Source organism: Meriones unguiculatus, chromosome 3, assembly GCF_030254825.1.
Source record: "Meriones unguiculatus strain TT.TT164.6M chromosome 3, Bangor_MerUng_6.1, whole genome shotgun sequence".
NCBI classification, from domain to species: Eukaryota; Metazoa; Chordata; class Mammalia; order Rodentia; family Muridae; genus Meriones; species Meriones unguiculatus.
The window spans coordinates 77,987,674-78,014,890 of NC_083351.1; the positions used below are offsets into that span (position 1 = coordinate 77,987,674).

Here is a 27,217-nt window from a genome sequence, read left to right on the forward strand (position 1 = left end):
TGCTGGCCTCCTTCCTCCCAGGCCCTACTCCTCAGCTCTTCCATAGCCTGAGACTACAGCTCACTGGCGTCAGGAAACCCACAGTCTACTTGAAAGGAATAAATTTTAATTTCTACTATCTTAAGTGTTCTTCAACTTTATATAATTGTAAACACATTACATGCTCTTGTGTGTCAGGTTTCTTTCACTTACAATTTTAAATATATTTTTATTAACAAGCATTAGCTGTGCATATGCATGGGGCTCAGTGATATTTTAGCACATGTATACTATATGCACTGATCCAATCAATATAATACTTTTGTGATATTTTTCCATGTTGCAATATCGATCAGTGGTTTGTTCATTTTAGTTGATGGGCAGTAACCTACTCTAATAATATGATATAATTTATCTAACTGCTATTAACATTTAAATTGTTTTTATGTGTGCATATATGAATAACGCTTCTTTGTGTATTCTTTTTTATCGTTGCTGTTGGTGATTTTGAAACAGTGTTATGTAGTCAAGGCTGTCTTTGAACTTATAGTCTTGCTGCAGCCTTCCAAATACTGAAGTTACAGGCATGCACTGCCACATGTCTTCTTTGAATTTTCTTTTTTAAAAGGATCCATTTTTTACTTTTGTGTATGGGTATATGTTTGAGTGAATATATGCCATGTGTATGCAGATGCCCGTGGATGCCAGAAGAGGGCAGCAGATCCATTACAGCCAATTGTAAGCTACTCAGAATGGGTGCTGAGAACTGGACTGGGATACCCTGGAAATGCAGAAAGTACTCATAACCGCTGAGCCATCTCTCCAGCCCAATTTTTGAACATTCTTATGTGGTTGTATGTTTTCCCTTCTCCAGTAAATACCTAGGATCCAAATTTTTGCATCATAGAGCCAGACATGGTGGCACATACCTTTAATCACAACACTTGGGAGACAGAGGCAGGTGGATTTCTCTGAGTTTGAGGCCAGCCTGGTCTACATAATGAACTCCAGGATAGTAGGAGTGCCACAATAAAAATCCTTGTCTCAAAACAAAAGGAAAAAGAAAGAAAGAAAGAAACACGTGCGCATGCACATACACACGCAAACACACACAAAACAACCTTCCCTCCAAACCAAAAAAAAAAAAAAAAAGGAATTTCCTTTATAACATGGTTATGTTATTTTTTTTAATAAAGAATTTTACATTTTCCAAAACCCTACAAAACAAAACTTCAAAAGTAGTAGTGGAAGCGGTGGTGACTACCGGGAAATATTGCTACAAAGAGGATTTTGGTTGGGGAAGAAAAGCAGGAAGGCTGACAAGGCAAAACCAGCAATGCCTATCACCATGTGTCTAGTGCAGGCATCCACAGACCCTATCTCTTAAACTCCTATCTCCACCTTTGAAGATAAGGTTTTTTACAGAGACTGCAGAGTTAACCTAAGATCATTGTGCTAGTCCAACTTGACTGCTATCCTTATTTAAAGGTAAAATTTGGGAGCAATCAAGTAATACAGTTTGGATCCCAGCATCCACAGAACAAGCTGGGTGAGTGCCCTGAAAACACCTGTGCCTGTGGTGCAGAGAGATTCAGTGCCCCCTCCTCTCACATGAACATTTTTTAGGGTGCAACTTGGGCACAACAGTAACCCAGAGACGATGCCAAGTAAACATAAAAATGGCCATTTATAAACCAGGGACAAAAGTATAAGATAGCTGTTCCTTTCATAGTCCGTAGGAGGAACAAATGTGATTTTAATTTCATGAACCAAGACAGCCTTTAAAAAGACCAAAGGAAATTATCTTGGTTATTCTTGGTTGTTGTTACATTGATTTTTCATATGTTTTCCGTGTGCAAAACTATAATTAAATATATTTTCAAGAGCTGACAAATCTAGTTTTTTCATATGAGTTTATTTTCATTTTAAAAAGCCCTAATCTCACTCATTATTTTCTCTGGCTAAAATCTGGAATCATTTGAAGATCTTTCTTCAATTTTATACTACGGTAGTGATAAGGATTATAACAGATCTATAAGTTAATATCAAAATATTGCCATTTTTATAGTAGTTGAGTGCCTTCTGTATTTTACAGAATGTGCATGTCCCTTCTGATTATTTCTGTTTTTGACATAAGATGAGAGGGCTTCAACATGCCCTTCCTTTGCTTCACCCAGGGTTACCATCTTATTTCCTTTGCTTTGAATCATCATCATCTCTGTTTAATCGTTTCCCCTTTTTAATTCATATGAAGGCAGAATTATGATACAGACCCCCCCCCCCAAAAGGCTGTTACCAATCTGATTTTCATTCTCCTGTTTAAATTCTGTTTAAAATGGTAACTGCTTAACTTTGGGTCACAAATATTTCTTTTTTTTTTTTTTTCATCTCTAAATGTTTTCTAGGTTTTTTTTAAATTACTGTTTATTCACTTTGTATCCCCCCACTGTGTGGCAAGGGTGTCCCCTAGAAAGCTAAAACCAATAAAGTATTCTGAATATTGCTGCACTTTTTATCTTGAATGCTCCCCTAAGTCCGTATGTTTAAGGCTTCGCTGCCCAAGTAGTGCTATTGTAAGTGATAGAACATTTGACAGGGAATTCTTCGAGGAAGTTCTTATGTCCATGGTAGCATGTCTACAAGGAGGCTGTAGTAGTGGCTTATGATATAAGCAGTTTTATTCTGCTTCATGCTCCATCATGATGGGCTGGACACTCTACAAACTGTGAGCCAAAATATAACTTCTTTATAAATTTGTTATCTTAGGTATTTTGTTATAATCATGACAAGCCAACTAACATGGTCATAAAATTTTATTTGAGTGCAATACTTGGGAAAATAAAATGAGAAGTGAATTAATTTGTAATGATGTAACTGATGCAGACCATGATACAAATCTGATGTTTATAAAACTGTCAAGAAAGGAAACAAATTAGATATGGGGTACTTCATATTGCATTGTCTTATCTAACCCAAAAGAGTGCCCTGAAACTAGTTGTTCATTAGAGTACGCTCACGTTGGGCAGCAATGAATAGCCCTGTGGTGTACTTGGTGCTTGGCAAGGGCTCTGCTCAACAGATGAGGTAGAATCTGAAGGTAAAAGCAGCTGTAGGCTGTCAGCTACCTATACTCTACTCAAATGAGTAAAAAGAAGTTCCTTCCTTCCTTTCTTTTCTTCTCTCCCTTCCTTCTTCCCTCCCTCCTTCCTTCCCTTTCTTTATTTTTGATTGTTCAAGTCTGTATGATACAATTAAAAATGTTCTTTCCTTTTTCTTTTCTTTCTTTCGGAAACAAAACATTTAAAAATTATCTTGTTTATTTATTTTAATTATTTATTTGTTTTTTCATAAATATATTTTGATTATATTCTTTCTCTTCCTCCAACTCCTCGCAGATCCTTCATGCTTTCCTATCCACCCAACATCATGTTATTTTTTTCTCTCTCTCTGAAAAAAAAAATCAAAACAAACTAAAATGAAAAGAAAACCATTAAGTACCAAAACAAAAGCACACAAGAAAATATGGAGTACCTTTGTGTTGGTCAACTACTCCTGGGCATGGGACCTACTCTGAAGTGTGTTTGATATATTCAACAACACTTAATTGTAAAAAACTGATTTTTCTCTATCCTAGCAGGTATCAATTGCAAATAACTTCTTGGTTGGGGTGAGACTTTGTGTTCACTTCTTCTTCTCAGTGCTGGGATTTCATATGGTTTGAATATGTACAGATCTTGTGCATGATGTCATAGTCCCTGTAAGCTCATAAATGCATCAGTCCTGTTGTATCTGGAAGACATTGTTTCCTTGAAGCCATGAAACACCTCTGGCTCTTACAATCTTTCTGCCTCCCCTTCTATATAGATTCCTGAGCCTTGAGGAGGGGGGGTGATAAAGTATCTGTTCAGCTGTAGATCTTTTTCCTAATTACCATCTACTGCAAGAAGCAGCTTCTCTGATGAAGGTTGACCAGTGCTCTAATATATGAATATAGCAACATGTCATTAGGAGTCATTTTATTGCTTATGTTTCTTTAGCAGAATATTTGTAGGTTTCCCCCTCTCTAGTATCAGGCTCCTGGCCAGTTGAGCAGTGTTAGGTATAGGTTCCATATCATAGAGTAAGCTTTTTAAAATCTAATGAAAATGGTTGGTTATCAAAGTGAATAAAGTGTAATTAATGAAAGTTAAAAATGGTTGGTTACTTGCATAACATTTGCCCCATTGTTGCACATAACAGTATATGTTGCAGGAAGGGCTCTGCTGCAGGTCTTGGGACTTTCTCTTCTGGTAGCATGCAAAGTACCTTCCAGCACCATGAATACCAGTCAGAAGCAGTGAAGCCTTCAACTGAGCACTAGCTAAATTTCTCTATATTCAAGAACTTCTGTCTTCATTGAAAGGGTCTTACTATCAGGTTATGGAGAGTAAGAAGTAGCCTTGGCAATAGCGTGTGATGTTTGTGCTCCTGGGTCACACAGTCTTCAAGAATAATCTATATTGCTTTTGTTAAAAATTAAGTTCATAGCTGCAGGAGAAAAAAGTGATAGACTTTACTGAAAATGTAAATTATGCTAGCAATATGCTCGCCCCTCAAAACACAGATATACACTTGCCTAGCCATTTATACAAGCAAGGGAGGGCTCACTTTGCTGAGGAGATAGGCAAAGCCCAAGTTCAAGCTGAGGTACAGAAAGGTGTTATTGGTTCCAGTCTTCTGGTACTTGGGAGCTGGTGATAAGGCTGAATAGAAAAAAGGTCCTGTACAACCTTTTTGTAGCCTCTATGCTCCTTAGCCTGCTTTTGAACTTTCTGCACATAGTACAGTTCTCAGAAGTTGCCTCTCTCTGCCTGGCAATGCTGCGGTTAGAGGAAATGTACAGCCATGCCTTGGTTTTTATGTAGGCAGTGGAGATGTAAACTCAGCTCACTATATTTGTGGAGCAAGTGCTTTTGCCCACTGAGCTGGTTATCTCGCTAGCCCCTCTACGGAACTCTTAAGACTGATCTACTATGTTCAGGTAGTTTTATAAAATCCCTAAGTTACTTTTAAAATTACAGTTTTATTTATTTGTTTTGAGTGTGTGCACTGGAGTGGAGGCTAGAGAACTTGTGGGAGCCAGTTCTCTACTTCTACCATGTGTAGGGGGCTCAGGGGATCAAACCCAGGTCATCAGAATTGGTGGCCGGCAATTTTATCCAGTGAGCCATCTTAACAGTTCCTTCAAAGTTATTTTTAATGCAGGGGAATAGGGTAACATTTAGTCTGCTTAGAGTAAGAAGCACAAATTGCTAATAGTATGTTTTTACTACTTATGCTACTAAAAATGATAGTGTGTGGGGGGAAGAGAGAGTGGACAGAATGATCTCTGGGGCTTAATGTTTCTCAATATTAGGAAAAGAATAGAATTAATTAAACAGACCTAGTGATAAGTACAAGACAATCTGAGCCACTTAACTGTTTTCTATTAAAATTATTTCTACTCAATCACAATGTAATTTAATTATTACTTACCAAGTACCTAGAGGAGATAAAGCATGGATCATGGGTTTCTTGATACTTTAAATTGTTCTTGGTTAAAAGCTCTGTTCCAGCTCTGAACATAATCCATTCTCCCTTCTTAGTTCTTGATCTACTCATCTTTTTTAACTTACACAATAAAACTATGCTTCACTGTTTTACAAGACCTTCACAAAACTGCCCTAGTGCTCTATAATTGCTCTAAGTCAGTATTTCTTCAATTTTGTCATGGGAAAAATTTTCCCTGGGGAGGTAAGCAAGTGCATGCTCTTGCCTCTTTCTCCCTCCCTCTTCCTGATCCTCTCCCCCTTCTTTCCTCTCACTGTCTTTCTCATAAATGCAGAGAGAGAGATACAGTGAGTGTCCTGCAGTTTAATAAATTCAGGGCTTAGGCATGCTGGGCAGGCCTCCAGCACTAAGCTATAATTACAGCTCTAAGAAGTTATTTTGAAAAAGTTGAAGATCAAACTATTTTCTAGGTTAACTAATTACAATCTCAATGTGAGGGCCCTATGATTTTGTTCTTTGACATTGTTCTTTTACATTCTCACATTTCTTCTTAGATATTTAAGTATACTGTCTCTCTCATTTGTGATTATACTCTTCATGCCTTCAGTTATCCATTATCAGTCTTGGTCTGAAAATATAGTACAAAACAATACAATAAGGTGGGAGAGAAGAGGATGAAAAGAGAGGGGTGAACAGAGGTTCACATCACTTTAATTAAACAATGGAAATAAATGCAAGCTCTACTGTTAACCCAAAAGACGTCATCATGCTAGTAAACTATGAATTAATTCCCTAAAGTGAACAAAGTATCTAACAAATTTATATTTAAAAAACAGCCAGACACAGTAGCAGATGCCTGTAACACCAGCACTCTGGCAGACCGAGATAGGTGGATTTGTGAGTTCAAAGCCAGCCTAGTCTACAGCGTGAGTTTCAGGACAGCCAAGGCTACACAGAGAAACCTTGTCTTGGACCCCCCCCCAATAATCTGATGAATTTCTTATCACAAAGGAAATGGAGAGTTAGAAATACAATGGCTGCATGAGCTTCAGGATACCAGAAAGACTCATGTGTGTGTATACGTGTGTACACACATGTGCACAGGCACCTGCTGCTTTTTCAGTTGGAACCAGAAAAAGAACGATCATCAACCATTGTTTCTATTCTATGAGGATAAGTACTGGGACCGCCTATCGGAGTAGAAAAACAAGAGAAGATAAGATCTTAGCTATGGTCTTGAGAGCAGATACTTGCTTCTAACCTCAGAAAGGGGAAGTGGTAGACTTTCAGAGTGCTGTTTTTAAACACTGAAGTTCTACCCAATGCTGGAACAATTCACACATCCCCCAAGATTATAAGCAACAATTTTAACAAAAGTTTATTGTACTAAAAATGAGTCCTGTCCTCTAATACTTTCAAAACACGTTGAGAAGAAAATTTCCCTAAGTCTTCCACTCCCAAAGCTCTCTGCTTCAAGTCTGGCTAGGGAGGCTCTAGGGATGAGGTCAACATAGGAAAACAAAAGGGAATAGGTACATATGATTTGGAAAAAAAAAAATACCACACTGTTTCGTATCTTCTGCATATACTAATGAGCTACGCAAATCTCATAAACAGCTAGAATGGAAATGTGCATTTGTGTTAGCTTTCCACTACTGAAACCCCTCACAGTGAAAAAACAAAGTTACTTGGCTCCCTGTTCTATATGCTTTAGTACGTGACTGGTTCCTTCCATGGCTTTGGGATTGTAGCAAGGCATTATGTCATGGTGGTCATGTACAGCAGAGCAAATCTGCTTGCCTTAGGAGATCAATGTCCTCCTTTGGCCCCTGAGGAAATTAGACATACATGTGGTGTACAGACATACATGCAAGCAAAATACTCATACACATAAAATAAAAATAAGTTTAAAAATATTTGTAATTTCTTAGAACCTAAAATATCCTATAATATAGTACACAGTCTCATGCAGTGTTAGTTCTAGATAATTAGTTTAAAGTCAAAACAAGACTAAGTGATCTGGTGAAGATGTCTGGAAGGATCTTTAGAACTTTATGGGAAATGACTGCAGTGGTCTCTTCACAGACTAAGACTATGGAGCTGAAAAAAAAAACCAACAATGAGTGATCTTGTTGCTGTTGCATTTTGGTTTCAAATGATAATTCACCAGCACTTTACCAGCAAGGGACTAACCTTCAAGTGATAGAATAGAGATTTGAGTGAAAGCCAGAACAGGTGTATCTCTGTGAATTCAATGCCAGTCTAGGATAGCTGGGGGCATGCATGGAGACACCCTGCCCCCCCAAAGACTTTGAATGATTTGTAAACTAGAGTACCCCAATCATGCTGGACAGCAGTGTCTTCTTAGGGGACTTTAATAGTGCTTTAGAAAACAGACTGGGACTGTTGTTGCTTTATTAGTGCTTTAGAAAACAGGCTGGGACTGTTGTTGCTGGAATCCTGGAATTCTTAAGGCTCTGGGCTCCACCCCAGCACTATAAGAAACAAACAAACAAACAAATCCCACATATCATCCAGTTTGTGTCTTTGAATTCCTTTTCCATATGTTCCATAGTGTTCTTTACTTAAAAGCAGCCAATGTATTTTGGCTAGTTATCTCTTAAGTTGTGCCTGATTGCAAGGGTATTTTCATGGCAGATTGATTTCCATTACAGACCTGAGTGAAATCACATATATCACTTTGCTAAAACCTTTCATTTAGATATCCTTTTTTTCTTGAAGGAAAAAAATGCATTGCATAAAACATATTCCTTATGAAATGTTATCTCATTAAGACTGATTTAAAAACGGTGAGCAAAATTTATTCTTTAACAAAACAGAGGATGCTGCAAATAACGTGGAGTTTTCTTTCTCAATGCCTGAGGATGTCCATGTGAGAGTAACAGGGGATCTTGGCTATCAACAGCCAGCCATTGTCCTTGCACATGACTAGGATCACAGTCTGAAACTATAATAGCTGAAGAACTTCTTGTCAGGTAATTTTGGTCATTAAGATGGGAAAATAATCATTTTAGACAGATGACATACTTATCTTCATGAATTATTTTAGATGTTCAGAAAGGATGAATCATATAGTCAGGAAGATAAACATATGCTGAATGGTCTTCACACAACTTAGTCCACTTTGGTATCACCTTGATAATAATAGAGACAAACTGGTGATTATGAGGAAAATAAAAGAGATACTTGGTTAAGAGCAAAGCATAATATGAACACTGGAGTTTGGGGCTTGGGTTACTGTTTGCTTGTAAAGTTCCTGTTGGGCAATCACAAGGACTTGGACTTGGATCTCAGCACCCAAGTAAAGGGTGTCTGGTATAGCACTTCTATGAACCTGGGCTGAGGAGACAGGGACAAATGACTCCTAGTCAGCCTACCCAATCAGTGTGTTCCAAGTTCATTAGGATTCTGTTTCAAAAATATAATGTGGTACTTGCTTCGGCAGTACATATACTAAAATTGGAACAATACAAAGCAGATTAGCATGGCCCCCGTGCAAGGATGACATGCAAATTCATGAAGCATTCCAAATTTTTAGCTGGGTCTTTGAGAAAATCAACAAGACAGACAAACCCTTAGCCAAACTAAGTAAAAGGCATAGAGACACTACCCAAATCAACAAAATCAGAAATGAAGGAGGGGGGGGTATAACAACAGACACTGAGGAAATCCAAACAATGATTAGGTCTTACTTCAAAAGCCTATATGCCACAAAATTTGAAAATCTAAAGGAAATGGACAGTTTTCTTGATCAATTCCAATTACCAAAGCTGAATCAAGACCAGGTAAATAAATTAAATAGTCCTATATTCCCTTGTCATCAAAAGTCTCCCATCCAAAAAAAAAAAAAAAAAAAAAAAAGCCTAGGGCCAGATGGTTTCAGTGCAGAGTGCAGGATTCTACCAGACCTTCAAAGAAGAGCTAACACCAATACTCTTCAATCTATTCCACAAAATAGAAACAGAAGGAACTTTACCAAACTCATTCTATGAAGCCACAGTCACCTTGATACCTAAACCCCACAGGGACCCAACAAAGAAAGAGAATTTCAGGCCAATCTCCCCTATGAACATTGATACAAAAATAGTCAACAAAACAGTCACAAACTGAATACAAGAACATATCAAAGGTATCATCCACTATGACCAAGTAGGCTTTATCCCAGGTATGCAGAGGTGGTTCAATATATAGAAATCCATCAATGTAATCCACCATGTAAACAAACTAAAAGAAAAAAAAAAACACATGATAATCTCTTTAGATGCTGAAAAAGCTTTGGTAAAATCCAACATTCATTTATGTTTAAAGTCCTGGAGAGATCAGGGATACAAGGCACCTACCTAAACATGGTAAAGGCAATATCCAGCAAGCCTATAGCCAACATCAAACTAAATTGAGAGAAACTTAAAGCAATTGTACTGAAATCAGGGACAAGGTGAGGCTGCCCACTCTCTCCATATCTCTTCAACATAGTTCATGAAGTCCTTGCTAGAGCAATAAGACAATTAAAGAAGATGAAAAGGATTCAGTTCAAAAAGGAAGAAGTCAAAGTATCACTATTTGCTGATGATATGATAGTATACCTGAGTGACCCCAAAAATTATATCAGGGAACTCCTATGGTTGATAAACATGTTCAGGTAAGTGGCTGGACACAAAATTAACTAAAAAAAAAAAAAAAAAAATCAGTAGCCCTCCTGTATACAAAAGACAAATGGGCTGAGAAAAAAATTAGGGAAACAACACCCTTCACAATTGCCACAAAGCATATAAAGTACGTTGGTGTAGCTCTAACCAAGCAAGTCAGACTTGTATGAAAAAAACTTTCAGTCTCTGAAGAAAGAAATAAAAGAAGATATCAGAAGATCGAAGATCTCCCATGCTCATGGCTTGGCAGGATTAACATAGTAAAAATGGCCATCTTACCAAAAACAATACAATCAATGCAATTCCTATCAAATTACCAACACAATTCTTTACAGACCTTCAAATAAAAATTCTCAACTTCATATGGAGTAACAAGAAACCCAGAATCGCTAAAATGAGCCTATACAATAAAAAATCATCTGGAGGTATCTCCATCCCTGATCTCAAGCTGTACTATAGAGCAACAGTAATAAAAACTGCACGGTACTGGCATAGAAACTGGCTGGTGGATCAATGGAATCGAATAGAAGACCCAGACATAAACCCACACACTTATGGACACCTGATCTTTGACAAAGATGCCCAAACCATACAATGGAAAAAAGATAGCATCTTCAACAAATGGTGCTGGTCTAATTGGATACCTACATGTAGAAAAATTCAAATAGATCCATACTTATCATCCTGAACAAAACTAAAGTCCAAGTGGATCAAAGACCTCAATATAAAACAAGACACACTAAACCTGTTAGAAGAAAAAGTGGGGAAGAGCCTTGAACTCACTGGCACAGGAGACAACTTCCTGAACAGAACACCAACAGCACAGGCTCTAAGATCAACAATCAATAAATGGGACCTCATGAAACTGAAAAGCTTCTGTAAGCAAAGGATACTGTCATCAAAAGAAAACAACAGCCTACAGATTGGGATGTTCACCCACTCTATATCTGACAGAGGGCTAATTTTCAGAATATATAAAGAACTCAAGAAGTTAAACAGCAACAAATCAAGTAATCCAATTAAAAATGGGGTACAGAGCTAAACAGAGAATTTTCAATAGAGAAATACCGAATGGCAGAGAAACACTTAAAAAATGTTCAAAGTCCTTAGTCATCAGGGAGATGCAAATCAAAACGACCCTGAGATTTCACCTTACACACATCAGAATGGCTAAGATCAAAAACTCAAGTGACAACACATGCTGGAAAGGATGTGGAGAAAGGGAAACCCTCCTCCATTGCTGGTGGGAATGTAAACTTGTAAAACCACTTTGGAAATCAATCTGGCACTTTCTCAGACAATTAGGAATAGTGCTACCTCAAGATTCAGCTATATCACTTCCAGGCATATATCTAAAATATGCTCAAGTACATTTGCTCAACCATGTTTGTAGCAGCTTTATTTGTAATAGCCAGAAGCTGAAAACAACCTGGAAATCCCTCAACTGAGGAATGGATACAGAAATTGTGGTACATTTATAAATGGAATACTACTCAGCAATTAAAAACAAGGAAATCATGAAATTTTCAGGCAAATGGTGGGAATAGAGAAGATCATCCTGAGTGAGGTATCCCAGAAGCAGAAAGACACACATAGTATATACTCACTTATAAGTGGATATTAGACATATAATATAGGATAATCATACTAAAACTCTGTGCACCTAAAGAAGCTAATCAAGAAGGAGGACCCTGGGTAAGACGCTCAATCTTTCAGAAAGGTAAACGGGATGGACATCGGAAGAGGGAGAAAACAGGGAGTAGGACAGGAACCTATCACAGAGGGCCTTTGAAAGACTATCCAGCAGGGTATCAAAGCAGATGCTGAGACTCAGTCAAACATTGGGCAGAGTGCAGGGAAACTTATGAAAGAAGGGAGAGATAGAAAGACCTGGAGGGGACAGGAGCTCCATATGGAGAGGAACAGACCAAAAAATCTGAGCAAAGGGGTCTTTTCTGAGACTGATACTACTCCAACCAAGGACCATGCATAGAGATAACCTAGAACTCCTGCACAGATGTAGCCCATGGCAGCTCAGTGTCCAAGTGGGTACCCTAGTAAGTGGAACAGGGACTGTCTCTGATATCAACTCAGTGGCTGTCTCTTTGATCACCTCCTTCTGATGGAGGAGCATCCTTACCAGGCCACAGAAGAAGACAATGCAGCCAGTCCTGATGAGACCTGATAGACTAGGGTCAGATGGGAGGGGAGGAGGAAGACCTCCCTATTACTGGGCTGGGGGAGGGACATAGAAGAAGAAGAGGTAGGGAGGGGCTACAGCAGGGATACAAAATGAATAAAGTGTAATAAATAAATAAATTTAAAATTAAAAAATATAATGTGTAGAATGACTGAGAAAGACATCAGTGCTGAGATCCCTAGCCCCGACCTATGCATGTCTGCACACACTTGTACACTGTCATGCGCGCACTTATGCAGACAAGTATATGACCACATGCACATTCAAATCATTGGTGTTTGAATATGTATTGTGTGACTTAAGTTCTTAAAGTGTATTGCAGACACTCATTCCAAATGAAATAAGGTCTCAGTTATAAAATAAAAAAAGGATAGAAAACTTATTTTCAAAGGAAATAGAGTCTTAAGGGCCTATTATATTATTTACATTTAAAGACACTACAGAATTTCTCTTACTCTCTCCTCTTCTTCTTTCCTTTTATTCTATTTCTTTCAATTCTTGTCTAGATTCTCTTTTCCCTTTCTCTCAGTTGCTTTCATATAAATACGCAAGGATGTCCAGGACGTGGTAAAGTCTACAAGTTGAGAACAAAGGAGTACGGCTTAGAAATATACCTTTACAAATGATTAAAAGATGGCAATGGAAATAGAACCTCCCCCCCCCCCCGTGTGTGTGTGTGTGTATACATGTGTGTTCATATAGAAGGCCTGTGGAGGCATAATCTACAAGATCTGGAAATGCAATGAACAAAATGGTAAAAAATGAGGTGAAGCCAAAAAAGTCTATAGCCTTTCAATCATCTTTACTAGGTTGTTAGGTTAGGAACACATAGTGAGTGGATAAAGTATCTTCCCACTCTGGCATCTTCTACTTCCACAGCCATTTCACCTTTGTGGCCTGTGAAAATCCTTCTGTCCCTCAATCTCCTCACAATTTTCTTTTTTTTTTTTCTTTTATCCTTTTGACCTCATCCAAGTTTATCTTTTAATTATTTGTAAAGATGTAAAAGCAAAGACTCAGTATGAGGAATTAAATACTATAATAAATTAAATACTATAATACTCTAATAAAATCTGCCCTATGCCAATGTTTAAAGGTTGTCATTTTATCTGTGGTTCTCCATGTGAATCAAGCCTGGTGGGTGGGAGATGTTACAGATGTTTTGCTGTGTGAAACATGTCTCTTCATCCAAAGTTTTCCTTCTTTCCATCCTGCCCACACAAAACTCCAGTTTCTTTCTCCCTCAAAACTACCTCTCCACTTTTTTAATGAAATACCTCTCCCCCTATCTTCTAAGTCATGACTTAATACTCTGTTCAAATGTCTGTAGCACTAAGTTGACATCTGCTTTTAGCAAAGGAAAAAAAAACTTATCTAGATGGATTTTAAGTGTTTGATTTTTCTTACTGGGAAATATCAAATATTGGCCTTACATCTAATGCTCTATTGGTTAAATTTTTTAATGTGGTTCTATAATCTGAGCAAATATTTCCTTATCACCCCAAAAGAAATGTGGATGTCAACGTTTCTGAAGACTGCATGGGCATCTGAGTAAGATTTGAGAGGCCTCCTTCCTGCCCATCATCTCATTCTCTGCATTTTCATCTGTAGAGATCTGACATTATCCTTGGCTGTCAAGTGTCAGTCCCAATCATGCCACTACTGAGCCTCCTGTCAGGCACCCATCCAGCTCACAGAGGCTAGATTATTACTCATAATAGGAAAGCTAGTTATGGTCTGAAGAGGTCCCCTCGCCCGTGGTGCCTGGTGGAATCCTGATGAAAAATACTAGCTTCATAATGTCAGCATTAGAAACATGCTATACTTCACTTCTATTTAAATCAAACCTTGTTACTCCCCCTTTACTTAATAATTTGGAAATTTATAACCTTTTACTGGACATTAGATGTGTGGATTATTTTATATTCAGAGTATTCTTTTGTTTTCCTCATTGTTTACCTATTGCCATGTAAAGATAATACTCTTGAACTTGTAATTTATTTTAAAAATATAAATCAATATGGAATCAGAACTAATATTCAAAGAACAGCTTGTGGTCTGTGCTCTTGGACTTCTGGGGAGATCTACTTGAAATCTGAAAGTCAAAACATGCATTCGTTGTTTGGACTACCACCCCTTGTATGGTGAAGAGGAATGGCTCCCATGGATTCATGTGTTTGAATGTGTGGCCCACAGGGAGTTGCACTATTAGAAGTTGTGGCCTAGTTGGAGTAGGTGTGGCCTTGTTGGAGGAAGTGTGTCACTGTGGGGGCAAACTTTGAGGTTTCAGATGCTCAAGGTATGTCCAGTGTAACACAGTTTTCTTTTGCTGCCTGGATTGAGATGTAGAACTCTCAGTTCTTTCTTCAGCACTTCTGTATGCCACCATGTTTCCAGACATGGTGATAATGGACTAAACCTCTGAAACTATAAACCAACCCCAATTAAATGTTTTCCTTTGTAAGAGTTGCCATGGTCATAGTGTCTCTTCACAGCAATAGAAACACTACCTAAGACACCTTGGTAAACAGAGTCAATTTTTAAAATTTATTACAAATTATTCTGAATATTAAATATTAAAGGTGAGCCGAGATGCATAAGGTGTACATCTTTTCTTTGAAAATGAGACTTATCATTGAAAGTCTACTTTGATTTTTCAATGCTGATACTACTTTTCAAATTGCTTCCATCTATAATAAATTTCTGTATCCAAAAAAAATTGGTGTTTGCACTGGAACCTGCTTATTTCCTTTGGAAACTGAATGCAAGTTTGCAGAGCATCTCAATGATGAGTTCTGTCTGTTCCTACTTTGAATGATAAAACTGCAGCCACATCCCATCTGTTGTCACAGAGCACTGCAAACACATTTTTATCCCCCCCCCCCCAACACTTACTGCACTGTTACAAAATCATCTATGTGAGTAGAGTCCTGTAAATCTGCCTTTACTGCACTGGTTTTGTGATAAGCCTTCAATAGCTGTAAGACTATTATAAAGGAAATTCTTCAGTACTCATATAGTTTTGTTTGTTTGTTTGTTTAGGGGAACAGGTTGGCTTTTCCCCCCTGGGAAATTAGTGTGCTTTTATCTGATAGAATTTGTGAATTGTTTTACTAATGACATTTCTCCCATTTCTGACAAAAACCTGAGAGCCAAATTCCTGGTACACTGAAGCAGATACATCCTTATTGTCATCTCACTGTATGATCCTATCACTGCCTTTTCCTTCTTACTCACCTCCAGTGGATTTTATTGCTCATGTTGTACTTCTTTTTTTCATTCCCTTCTGGAAATTCTTCTGAATAAAGTCCTAAGTATGACTCCCCTCACTTCCCCTCAGCTATGAACTCCTTCAGAGTGGACTAGGATTTGCTTCTTTATCAATTTGCACTGAGATCTGGCAAGGATTTTATTATATGCTTGGTAAGTATTTCTTAAAGTAAACCAAGAGGCTCACTATTTTATAATTGAAAGGAACCATCTGGTGATTTGAGCAATGTGATTTTTCTCTTCCATGGTAAGGCAAAAGAAATGACTGTAAATCCAAGTGTCACCTATAGACAAGAAGGGAGCAGCCTCTCCTGTGAACACTAAAGGATGAACTAAACAAAGTTCCTTATTTCTAAATAAGGATCCTGACTGTAGTATTTTCATTAAATGTGCATATGCAAAATTATAGTTATGAAGTTGTAATGAAATAATTTTATGGTTGGGGTCACAACATGAAGAACTGTATTAAAGGGTTTTGCAGCATTAGGAAGGTTGAAAAATCACTGCTTAAGGAAATAACCAAGACTGTCCTGAATTGATGTACAAGAAAGAATTCCCTGTATCTGGAAGTTTTTTTTTTCCTAAACAGAATGATTCCTTAGCTCAGAAACAATAAAGTAAACATGCTGCCTAGCTAGTGTCTTCTCAGTTGGTCCATTTCACACACACACACACAATCTTAATAGGCAATATTTCATCTCAAGGCAGATCTTTCATGCCATCATACACATGTGAAAGTGTTGCAGAATTAGTGATGGGTGGAGTCCTTGCTATGATCCTCTTGGGAATGTTTTAAATAAACCAAACTTGAAGATTTTAATGGTCCAAAATAATGGCCCAAGCCAGAAAAAACCTAAGAACAATCAATGTCTCAGCATTTAAAAGGGAAGCTTCCAAGAGAAATGCTACCACATTTATAAGTACAGAACTGACCAGAGGCTCAACAGAACACAGACATCACCCACTCCTGGTGTTTCAAATGTAAGGCAACAATATATCTGTGTTGTTCCATATGTTATCTAGAACACTGAAACCTACTCCCACAGCCTCATGAAAGCCAATAGTAAAACCTGCAATAAAATCCACCTGGATTCAATGGCTGTTTTATGTTGCTAGGCTAGTATTAGCCACAATAAGAATACATACCATAGCCAGCTGGGAATGCTATTAATCAGGGAACCTTCTTACTACACTAATGCATATTGTGACTCTTAAAATATACAGTGCTTTTAGACTTATGTAGGCACATAAAGAGAAGCATCTCCCATATAATTAGTATCCCTAGGCTCTTCTTCATAGAAATTGTTCCAAATGGAAACAAAGAAGGAAAAGTGTTCTTGACAATTAATTCTAGTCATGTCAATCAAAATTAGTTCCAGAAACAAGCACTGCAGCAGCCTTAGCACATAAGAAAATGTGTATCCTTGGAGCAGACCTTCAGACCCACAGTGCAGAACACTGTGATTATTCTAAAAGCCAACAGTGTTTTGAATACACAGGCTTAAAACACTTCAGGAAAAGATCTTTTATAACAGTTAATATAAATAATTCTTGAGATTTAATTATTTCAAACCATTAATGATTGATTTGCTGAAGCAATAATTTCAAAAGGAAGAGCTAGAATAACTTAACATTTTCTTCTCCAAACTAAGCTTAAATCCGTGGGAACTGGTGTATTTCTAAAATCATGATAAAATATTTAAAATCTATAGTGTCACTTTGTTTTGTTGATTTGAGGTCTGATTTGAGGTTAGCACATCATGGGAGGGAGAGTATGTTGAGGCACATTGTTCTTGTGGGGCCAAAAAGGGGGAAGAGACAGAGAGAGAGGTTGATTTCTCTTTCAGCGGCACACCACTCCTAACTTCTATCAATTAGACTCCATACCATAATGTTTAGTCACCTCCAAACAGAGCCACAAGTTCATGACCAAGATTTTAGTCTAGGAGCCACTGAGGGGCATTTAAGACCTGAATCTTTTTTTTTATTATTATTGTTTATTATTGTTATTATTATTATTATTTTCAATGCAGTTTATTCAGGAACCTTGAACAATCTTCTGACCCTGGGGAAAGCCAGCCCACAGCTTAAATAGCCTCTGGGTAGCCAACCCCAGTGTGCCACGTGGGCAATGCAGGTAGGTCCACATACATGGAAGCAAGCCAGATCCTCAGACTTAGCCAAATATGGAGTTGTTTGTGACAGAGAGCACTCACCATCGGGAAGGTGGAAGGCGGAAACCAGCTCCATCTTTAAGGCGCGGCATTACGCAGCTCTCTACAGTTCCCCCTTTTTGTTTTAGACGCATCAGGCAAGAGTAGAGGTCTGATCTCTGATATTAGAAATAAATTGGGACTTTGTACCGATGTTCATTTAGGTGTCATCCACCCAAAGAGCATCAGACCCGTCGGATACCTTTTTCTTAGAGGCGGGACCTGGGGCATCAACCCGCATGCAATCAGACATGCTCTTCTCTGGGTCGAAAGCGGCTGACCCTGAGTGCAGTTCTTAGCCTCGCATCCTGAGCATAACATTTTAGCTCCCATGCTTGGGGAGACTGTCCTGCTTCAATGGCTGTAAAGGCCTGAATGGTTAAGACCTGAATCTTAAGAAGTACAATTTAGATTATGGATAATATACTATCATATTTATGGTAGACAGACTCTAAGGATGAGGATTAATGGTCTACATTCCCTAGTACTCATGTCCTTCTATAATGTACATTTGAAATTGGGATAACCTAGTCACTTGCTTTGAAAAAACAATGGATGCTACTCCAACATTGGGTTACATAAGACTTCTGGGCCAGTGAGCTAGCTTAGCAGGTAAAGGTGCTTGTCGCCAAGCCTGCAGACCCAAGTTTGGTCAATCCCCAGGACTCATAGTGGAAGAAGACAACTGACTCCCGCAAGTTGTCCTCTGATATCCACACCTGTGCTGTACTATGCATACAGTGTTCTGCAATAAGTATAATTTACAAGTAAAATAAAGGAGTGGGGCGGCGGTGGTACACACCGTTAAACCCAGTGCTGGGGAGGCAGAAGCAGGCAGAGCTCTGAGTTTGAGGCCAGTCTGGTCTATAAAGTGAGTTCCAGGACAGCCAAGGCTACACAGGGAAACCCTGTCTCAGAAAAACCAACCAAGCAAACAAAATCAAGGATTTTATATAAAGGCTGACTTTTGGCTGATTTGTCCTCACCTACTCTCTTGCTTATGCACTGCGGTTCAGGTGCAAGATTTGAGGGAATCCTTGACCAGAACCTCTTGAGGGGTTGAATCCACTGTCTCTGGAATCAGTAGAGAGTGATTTTTACCCAGCTGACATCAGGATAGCCTGTGGAGAGACCTGGAGTTTAGAGGGTCTATCTAAGCCATGCCTAGGTGACTGATTCCCAGAAACTGAGATAACACATTTGTTCTCGGACAGTGAGCCATGACACCCTTTCTTTGGCATCAATAGATAATGTACTCAGAACAGTGTTCAGAGAAGGCCAACAATGCTTTGCCAAAGAAAGAACTAAAGTACTAAGGTTAAACCATGCACAGAATGTAACAGTAGAAAGCAGTGGTTTAATTAATCTGACCAAACACAGATCTTCATATGAAATGTAGGTGACAAAAATCTTCATTTCATTGACACTTTTAAAGTAGTTTTCATTGACACTTTAAAAGTAGACAGCCAACATTTAAGCTTTTGAAAAGCTGATACATTCATAGTCACGGCATAGGCCCAAGTGAGAGCTATGGTTTAGTGACTTCAACTGCTTTGAGAGAAAAAGCAGCCTCCAGATTTTTTAAAACTGTTGGAGCAACATTATCATAGTGACCAATAGTAGAGGAATTATGAATAGCAAAGCTAATAGGAATCTACTAGCTAGCTGTAGGGCCTCTAAAACTGATGAGTCAAGTAAGTAATTAAAAGCACAGGAAGCCAGCAGGTTGGTGCTTTTTTGTTTGTTTCCCTTCGGTTTTAAATGTATATATTCACACACGTGCATATTTGTATCTGTAGGTAAACCTGGACTTTACAATACTTACATTTCACAAAAATTTCTGCATGTGAAACACTACATATAGAACACATATTTTCTGTTCTGTTCACATTTTCTATGCATATGGATAAGAATCCTATGGCTTGACACCGTGCTAACAAAAATTACCCAGAGTTTAGAACACATCAGGCATACAGGATGCTTTTTTCCAGAAGACACTGATCACATAAATAATATACAGTACTTAAGGCATGTTCATTTGAAGTGACTTAGCAGATCAATATAGCACCTTGACTTCTGAGTAAATTACCATATGATCTCTAGAATTCTTTGAGTCCCTCTACAATATTTTGGAGCAAGGTTTTTTTTCTTTAAATACTCTATTTCTTGTTCTATTTATAAGTAAAGTTAACATACTCTTCTATGGTCTAACCCTAGACCAATTTTGGCTAACATCAAAAGCTCAAAAGATAGGCACTAAAGGTCAAACCAACAAAGTTACAACATGGAAACAATGACCTTTTATCCCAACTTAGTTTTGAGGATATGTTCATTCTTTTTCTCAAAGGATAACTTGCTTATCTTCAAAGGCTTTGATATAGTGCTGTTTAAGGGGGGGGGGGAGCATCTTCAGAGAACTATATGATAGGGCCCATGATATTCATGGGGAAAGAAAACTGAGTGGAATAGAATTATAATTTTTGAAGCATTTTCTGAGCACAAGTTGATCAGAGAAGTTGAAGATTAAAATGTCATGTGAGACGTATACGGCACAGCAAGCTCTGTAGCTTTCAGTCTTAGTTTCTTTTTCTGGAAGTATCTAAGGAGGGGGAATTTGCCTCGTTTTCTCTCTTATCTGTATGCAACCTCCACTCCCAGACGTGGTGGGAAATGGGAAAAGGTTAGGATGTCAGGATTCTGCTGAAATTCCATAGAGTATAAAATGCAGGAAGAGGGTCCTTTAATATCACTTGAATTTTATTTATAACATCTTGATTTGTGTCTTGCCTTTGTACCAATAAAACCGGAACTAGACCCTCTGTGTCAAATTTGACTGGGACTAAAATTAGATATGAAGGTTGAAAAATGGCCCAGTTTCTCCTTCCTCCTTTACATCTTGTTGCAGTTTGAATGAAAAGAAGGTGGCTCACAGAATTAACTAGAATTGCAACTGTCTAGATGTCTGTGTGCTTTGAGCCAGCTATATTTCTGTGGGAAGGTATCCAATTCTTAAGCCTTGGTTATGTAGAGGTGGCAGGCAGCTGGTGGAGATGCCTATCTACAGGATATGTGGGTGCTAACTCTGATCAACATGGCATGACAGCAGAGTGCTTATTCAAGATAATAATTATCTCAATTTTCTTTTACTTCACACTAAAACTTCATCTTCATCAATTTAAAACAAAACTAAAAACAGGCCAAAAGCAATATCCAAATATCTTGAACTCTAACTGCCTCTCACGAGACATAAGGACCACATTTATTTATTATCTTCATATTATCTCCCACTGTCCTCCTGCTGATACCTCAATTTAATTAATCACTATCACAATTTCTTTCAGTTTTCAGAATGTCTTGACTGTACTCCGTAATCTCCCAATTTCAAGTGGCTACTCAAATTTTGCTGTGTCTACCTCCAAATATCTCTCCTTTCCTTCATTTATTTTTTTCTTGTACTGTACTTACATCCTACTGTACAATACACTGTGCCTACCACAGTATATATAGTAAGACAGAAACAACTGCGGCCATTATAGGGAGGTCCAAATCAGAGAGAAGCGAGTAAACAATTTCATAGTGAGAGTATAAGCCTTTCAGGTAAAGATGATACAGGTAGTCCATGGAGACAAGTCTAACTTGGGGTTATCAGAGAAGATTGGTAATGGCTTAGTGGACATATTAAAGCTCAGAAAAAAATATAGGCAGAGGAGTCCTTTATGTGTATTTCACACAATTTTTAAATTTGTATTTCATACATTTTAAAAACTAAACATGACTGTGGAGAAGATTTTATATTAGACTACAGAGTTAGAAACACTCTAACTCTGCCCTGCCCTACTGATATTTAAGGGTGTGTGTGTGTGTATGTGTGTGAATGCCTGACATGAAAACATAAGCACAAAATATCTATTCTTTAGCTGGGGAGATATCTGAATTGGTAAAGCACTTATACCAGCTTGAGAATTTGAATTTCTCTCTCACACCCATGTAAAACTGGGCACAGGGATACGTATCTACAGTCCCAGAGCTGGGAAGGCAGAGACAAGCGAATGCCTGGAGCTCTCTGGCTGGTTAGCCAAACTGTTGGTGAGCTCCAGGTTTAATAAGAGACACTGTCTCAAAAATAAGGTGGAGAGGAATAAAGAAAGACATGACACACACATTCCCTCCTTGCTTCTCCTTTCCCCCTCCCTCTCTCCCTCCTTCCCATCCATCTTAGCTATCAGTTAGGCCTTCCAAAGGATTACTTTCCTTTAACATATAATGTATTGAATATTAAAAAGGCCCATAATTTTCCCACTAAAAAAGTCCAACTAGCAACTGCTCTAAGGTATACAGTGCTATCCCTGTTGCTCCAGGCTCTGCCCACCAGAATTCTGGCTAGGAAATCATGCAGATGGCTCTTCTCTGAGCACTGCTTGGCTGTCTCTTTAATCTTCTCAGCACAGCAACAGTACCTCAACTGTTGAGGTAATTAAAGATCACACTATAGGAAGAGGACACTGTAAAACCGAGTTAAAACAGTCTTTCTCTGTAATCAGGGATCAAAAACCCTATTTATACATTCACCAAGTTCATGTCAGTTTCTTCTTACAGCCCCCAAGACACAAATATGGTGGTTTTATGTGAGGGAGATGGATGAGAAATACTTAAGCATACACATTACCACCATAATCAGAAGTAGACAAGAGAAAAAAAAAAAAAAAACAACCAAAACTGCGATCCTCTGAGAGCTTTTCTGAGAAGGTGACTCCATGGGATCACTCTGCAGGGTGGAAAGGAGCTGTTCTGCAAAAAGGGCAGAAGAGAGGAGACCCCATCAGCCTCTTCCCGGGAGTCCCGTGCCTTCACATCTTTTTCTTTCTAATTTTCTTGTCTTGAAAATAGATTTTTTCACACAATATATTCTGATATAGTTTGCCTCCCCAGCTTCTCCAAGAACCTCACCATCTTCCTCCCCAGCCAAATTAACCCTTTCTGTCTCTCCTTAGAAAACATATGCATTTAAACAAAAATAAAATAAATAAGAAAACAAACCAGAATAGGACAAAACAATCAGAAGGAAAAGAGCCAAAGAGCATGAGTAACACATAGACACACACACTCATACAGTGAGGAACTCCATAAAAACAGAAAACCGGAAGGACTCGTAAGGTTAAAAAACAAGGCCCTGACAAATCATTATGAGACAAAGAACCTGCGAAGATTGCACTGAGCTCCTTTTGTTTTGGCCATCCACTGCAGAGCATGGAGGTCCCTTCACATCTTCACCTCTAACGTCTTCCACACAGGGGCCCTTCTCCCCAGACAACTCAGTCCTTGTGCGGCCTGGCTCCTCCAGGCTTGTTCTGCTTCTGACAGAACACCTGGGTCTCTGGGTGGTAGGTCTGGGTTAAATGAGCTCTCCACCACAAGCCTGAACAAGTCCCACGCAGGGGAGCATCTGCACTGTCCAGGAACTCCTATTTCTGTACCATTACTGAGCGGCGGAGCCACTGAAGGGATTAGTATTCGGAAACCTTTCCTTTTCCTTCCCTGTTCTGGTCACCTGCTTATCCTTCCACGTTCCCGTAAGGCGAGAAGGTCAGGGAACTTCACTTGACACTGCCTGGCTCTCAGACGAGGCTGTCGGCCACTCCGGCGACCCGGGAGACCCCCACCCCGACCCGAGGGCGCCCGGATGACGTCACTGGGGCAGTGTGCTGCGCGCGGAGCGTGACGTCACGGGGGCGGGCCGCCCGGCGTGAGGTCACCTGGTGGGCGGGACCAGGCGCAAGCCCCAGTGTCGTCACGGGCGGGGGCGGGCCCCGAGCGTGTCAGCGCAGCCGAATCAAAACAAGCCCGAGACCCGCCTTTTCCCTCAGCTTCCCGAGCGTGTCGCTCCGCTCGCGGGCCCGTGGCGCCCGCGCGGCTGCGAGCCTCGGGTGGCCGCGCGTCCGCGCGCGGGCCTCGGCCGGGAGGGCGCGGCGCGGCGGCCGGGATGGCGCGGCGCGGGTCGCGCGGCGGGGCGGGCGCCTGAGCCCCGCGGCCGGCCCGCGCTCCCCGGGCCGCCCCGGCGCCGCGGGGAGCCGCCGTGGTGGGCGCCGGGCGCCGCAGCGGGCCGGGGAGATGCCCAACCCCAAGAGCAGCAAAGGCGGCCGCAAAAACAAGCGCGCCAACAGCAGCGGCGACGAGCAGGAAAATGGAGCCGGGGCCTTGGCGGCGGCGGGCGCGGCCGGCGCGGCGGCCGGAGGGGCCCTGGCGGCGGCGGCGGGCTGCGGGGCGGTGTCGCCGGGCGCGGCGGGCGCGGGCGCGGCGGGCCCGGGCGCGGCGGGCGCGGGCGCCGCCAACGCCGCCGCGGCCGCGGGGGCCGCCGCCGCGGGAGACGCCAGGAACGGTAAGACGCCAGCGGCGGGGCGAGCGCCAACTTCCTCCCCGACGGGCGGGCGCGGCGGCGGGGCCCCGGCGGCGCGGGCGGCGCGTGGACAATGCGAGTCAGGAAGTGCTCGCCCCGCCCCTCCGCCCCGCCGCGGCTTCCCCTTCGCGGCGCCCACGCGGAGCGGCGTGGGGCGGGCCGCGGGCCCAGCCGGGCGTCCCCGTGGGTGCCCGCTCCCGGGGACGCCCGCGCTGCCCGAGTCTGAAGTGTCCCAGGCTGGTGGGAACGAGCCAAGCAGCAGGAAAAAAAAGGTGCTCAAGTTGGAACGAACGGGTTGCAAACTTCTCTGCTCACCCTTGACCCACCCACCTTTGCCCCTAGTGAAGAAAAGCCCGAATTCCCAGCAGACTTGGGCCTGCTGCCCTGATTGCTACAGGTGGAGAGGTCAGGGATTGCGAGGGGTGTGCGTGTGCGCGCGCGCGCGCGTGTGTCTGTGTGTGTGTGCGGGCGTGTGCGCGCGAGTCTGGGTCTGTGTGTGTTGTGGGGAGTGTTCTTTAATTCTCGGTCTTGCTTGAGGAAGGAAGAGAATCTGAACTTGACTTCCGTTCCCAGCCTGGACTTTTTTTCAACCTCCTGTACAATTGTTTCACGTTTGTGTTTTGAAAGAAGCCTGATAATCTTATGAGCAACTGAACGATCCTTTAGAGGGAGGCATGTAGGTGATAACTAACATGTGACGGGATTCTTTTCTTCTTACTGTGGAGACGATTTTCGTGGCCCGATTCTTGACATTTATTTGAACAGTTTTTAAACTTTTTCTTGTCAGGCAGTTTTCCAGAGAAAAGAATGTATATTTTAATGTAAGTGGATGAGAATAGTTATATTTGCTTTTTAACACAATTTTCATTTTTTTTTTCCCTGAGGCCATTCTCTAGGTAGACGGTTACCCATAAAAAATGATACAATACTTAAGAGAGACTCCCTAGGAGAACTCCCTACAGGCTGTTGGATAGAGGCCCCACTGCTTCGCCCCTGCAGTTTTGAAATAGGAAGATTTATTTATTTATTACCAGGCGAGGACTTCCACGTTTGTGCGTGTTTGGTGATAATCTTGGCTAACCTGTGCATTTTCTTTGCTTTTCTAGCTCTAACCTTCCCTTTGATATGGGCAAAGAAGATACTTAGACTCTGGATAGTATCAACTCTGCCTTTTAGCCAGTTAGAGTTTTGATATCTGGAGAACTGAACCTCAGTTTCCTCATGGAGAAGCTTGATGGGGGAGTGGGAGCTGCACTGGTCCTTTAGAAGAGTCCTGTACTTCGAGGGAGGGGCAGAGTGACCTTTTACCATCACTTTCCCGGTTCTTGCATTTTAAGACACATTATGGAGAGGTCAATAAAAACTCATTGCAATTAATGGATGATTGATGAATAATAGCTATTAGTTATTGATTTACAATGTTTAAGTGTTAAATTATTGAATGTTTATTAAATATTAAAATTAGTGTATTAAACGAGCAACTTTTTAATTTGTAGTGTTAATAGTTCTGTGTATTAGATAGGGATTAAGCTGGTTATGCATTAGGGCTTCCTTGGTTCAAGTGATTGAGGAAGTTTTTCTGTGGCAGGAAGCATTAAGCCACCTGTGATGTCTCTGTTATTCTTTTGAAGTAGTAAACTGGTAGATTTAACAATACTGTATATACCTGTGTAAAGCTATATGTTTCTGATTTGGACTTTATTTTATTAGATGTAGAAAAAGAAGCAGTGGGCCCCTATGCTGCCATAACCAGAATCTCAGAAGCTTCAAAATGAGGAGCAGTGAGCTGAGTTTTATGGAGCCCATTGTTGGTGTCACCTTGGTGAACAGTTAACCTTAACTAGAAGAATCACCTCTGCCTTTCTGAAGACAGTGTTAACATGGGTCCTGAGGCTTATACAAATCAAATAAGGAAGTTGTAAATTACACACATACACACACACACACACACACATACACCCATATAGTAGGTGTGGGAGAGGTGGAGGAGAGGGGATACTGGGTGAATTTTTATAGGCAGGGGCAATAGTCATGACAGCAGTGGTTCACTTTTTTTTTTTTTTAACTTTTTGTGTGTGTGTGTGTGCAAATAGCATACTTTTCGAGGTCAGAAAACAGAAGTTCTCTCCTAGGAAGTGGATTTTGGGTATCGAACTCAGGTTGTAAGGCTTGGTGGTAAGGGCTCTTTCCCACTGAGCCTTCTTACTGGCTCAAGACTCAATTATTTTTAAATTTTAAAACTACATTAGTTAGACTGTTTTAGGATTTCTAAGTATATTTCAAGTTTTGCTTGTGATACTAGATAATACGGTTTTAAAAAATCACTAAGTTTTTCCAGTCTTTTGTTGTTGCCGAGACGTCTTAGCTATAGAGCTCTCAGGCTGTCCTTGAACATGTTTCATGTCTATTAAAGTTTTAAAGGCTTTGTTCTGATCAGGTCTGTATTTGCATGTGAACTTAATGACTAGTTAAAAGTAGTTGTTTCAGGTTTATAGAGTGGTTTTATGTCGGGTAGGACTGGGCCAAAGCAGGGTAATCTTAGCTCTTAGTTGTTCACTGTGACTATAAATAACTCCTTGCTCTGTAAAGAAGATTGCTAGCCAGGGAAAACTTGGGGAACCATAGTGTGCTTGGAGTTGAGGCAATTGAACTGGGTGCTATTTTTAATTTTCAGACACTAATTCATGAAGCTTTCTGCAAGGATTTGAGGACACAAGCAAATGTGAGGAAGAGCCATCATCTTCCTACATAGTAAACATCTGTGTGCTTATACTGGAACATTATGCTTGTAGGTGGACAAGATTTGTCGTTCATTATTTTTAGAATGTGGTAATTAGGCAATAGACTACAACGGGTTTCATTCTGAAATTCTGGCTATATTAGGCCTCTGTCTTTTTGTTCAGCTCTAAAAATATTTGAAACCTTGATTATGGTATATCTAGTTTTCAGTGGGCCTGAATTGCAC

The 27,217-nt window shown here is 40.4% G+C and overlaps 1 protein-coding gene, 1 long non-coding RNA gene and 1 other non-coding gene across 4 annotated transcripts in view; 2 read left to right on the top strand and 1 right to left on the bottom strand.

Moving 5' to 3' along the window:
• LOC132652772 (uncharacterized) overlaps nt 1-23,541 on the bottom strand; it is a 39,173-nt gene extending 15,632 nt beyond the window's left edge. Inside the window, exon 1 of the long non-coding RNA XR_009590337.1 lies at nt 23,407-23,541. This is a non-coding gene — a long non-coding RNA (uncharacterized LOC132652772). The remainder of the gene's footprint in view (nt 1-23,406) is intronic.
• LOC132653451 (U6 spliceosomal RNA) lies at nt 8,959-9,065 on the top strand. The gene has a single exon (XR_009591190.1). It is a non-coding gene; the product is annotated as a U6 spliceosomal RNA (small nuclear RNA).
• A 172-nt stretch (nt 23,542-23,713) lies between the features above and the next one.
• Heca (hdc homolog, cell cycle regulator) overlaps nt 23,714-27,217 on the top strand; it is a 48,999-nt gene continuing 45,495 nt past the window's right edge. For both annotated transcript variants that reach the window (XM_021626780.2, XM_021626781.2), the window contains exon 1: nt 23,714-24,234. In XM_021626780.2, coding sequence (XP_021482455.1) covers nt 23,967-24,234 — 268 coding nt within the window. In that variant the 5' untranslated portion in view covers nt 23,714-23,966. The remainder of the gene's footprint in view (nt 24,235-27,217) is intronic.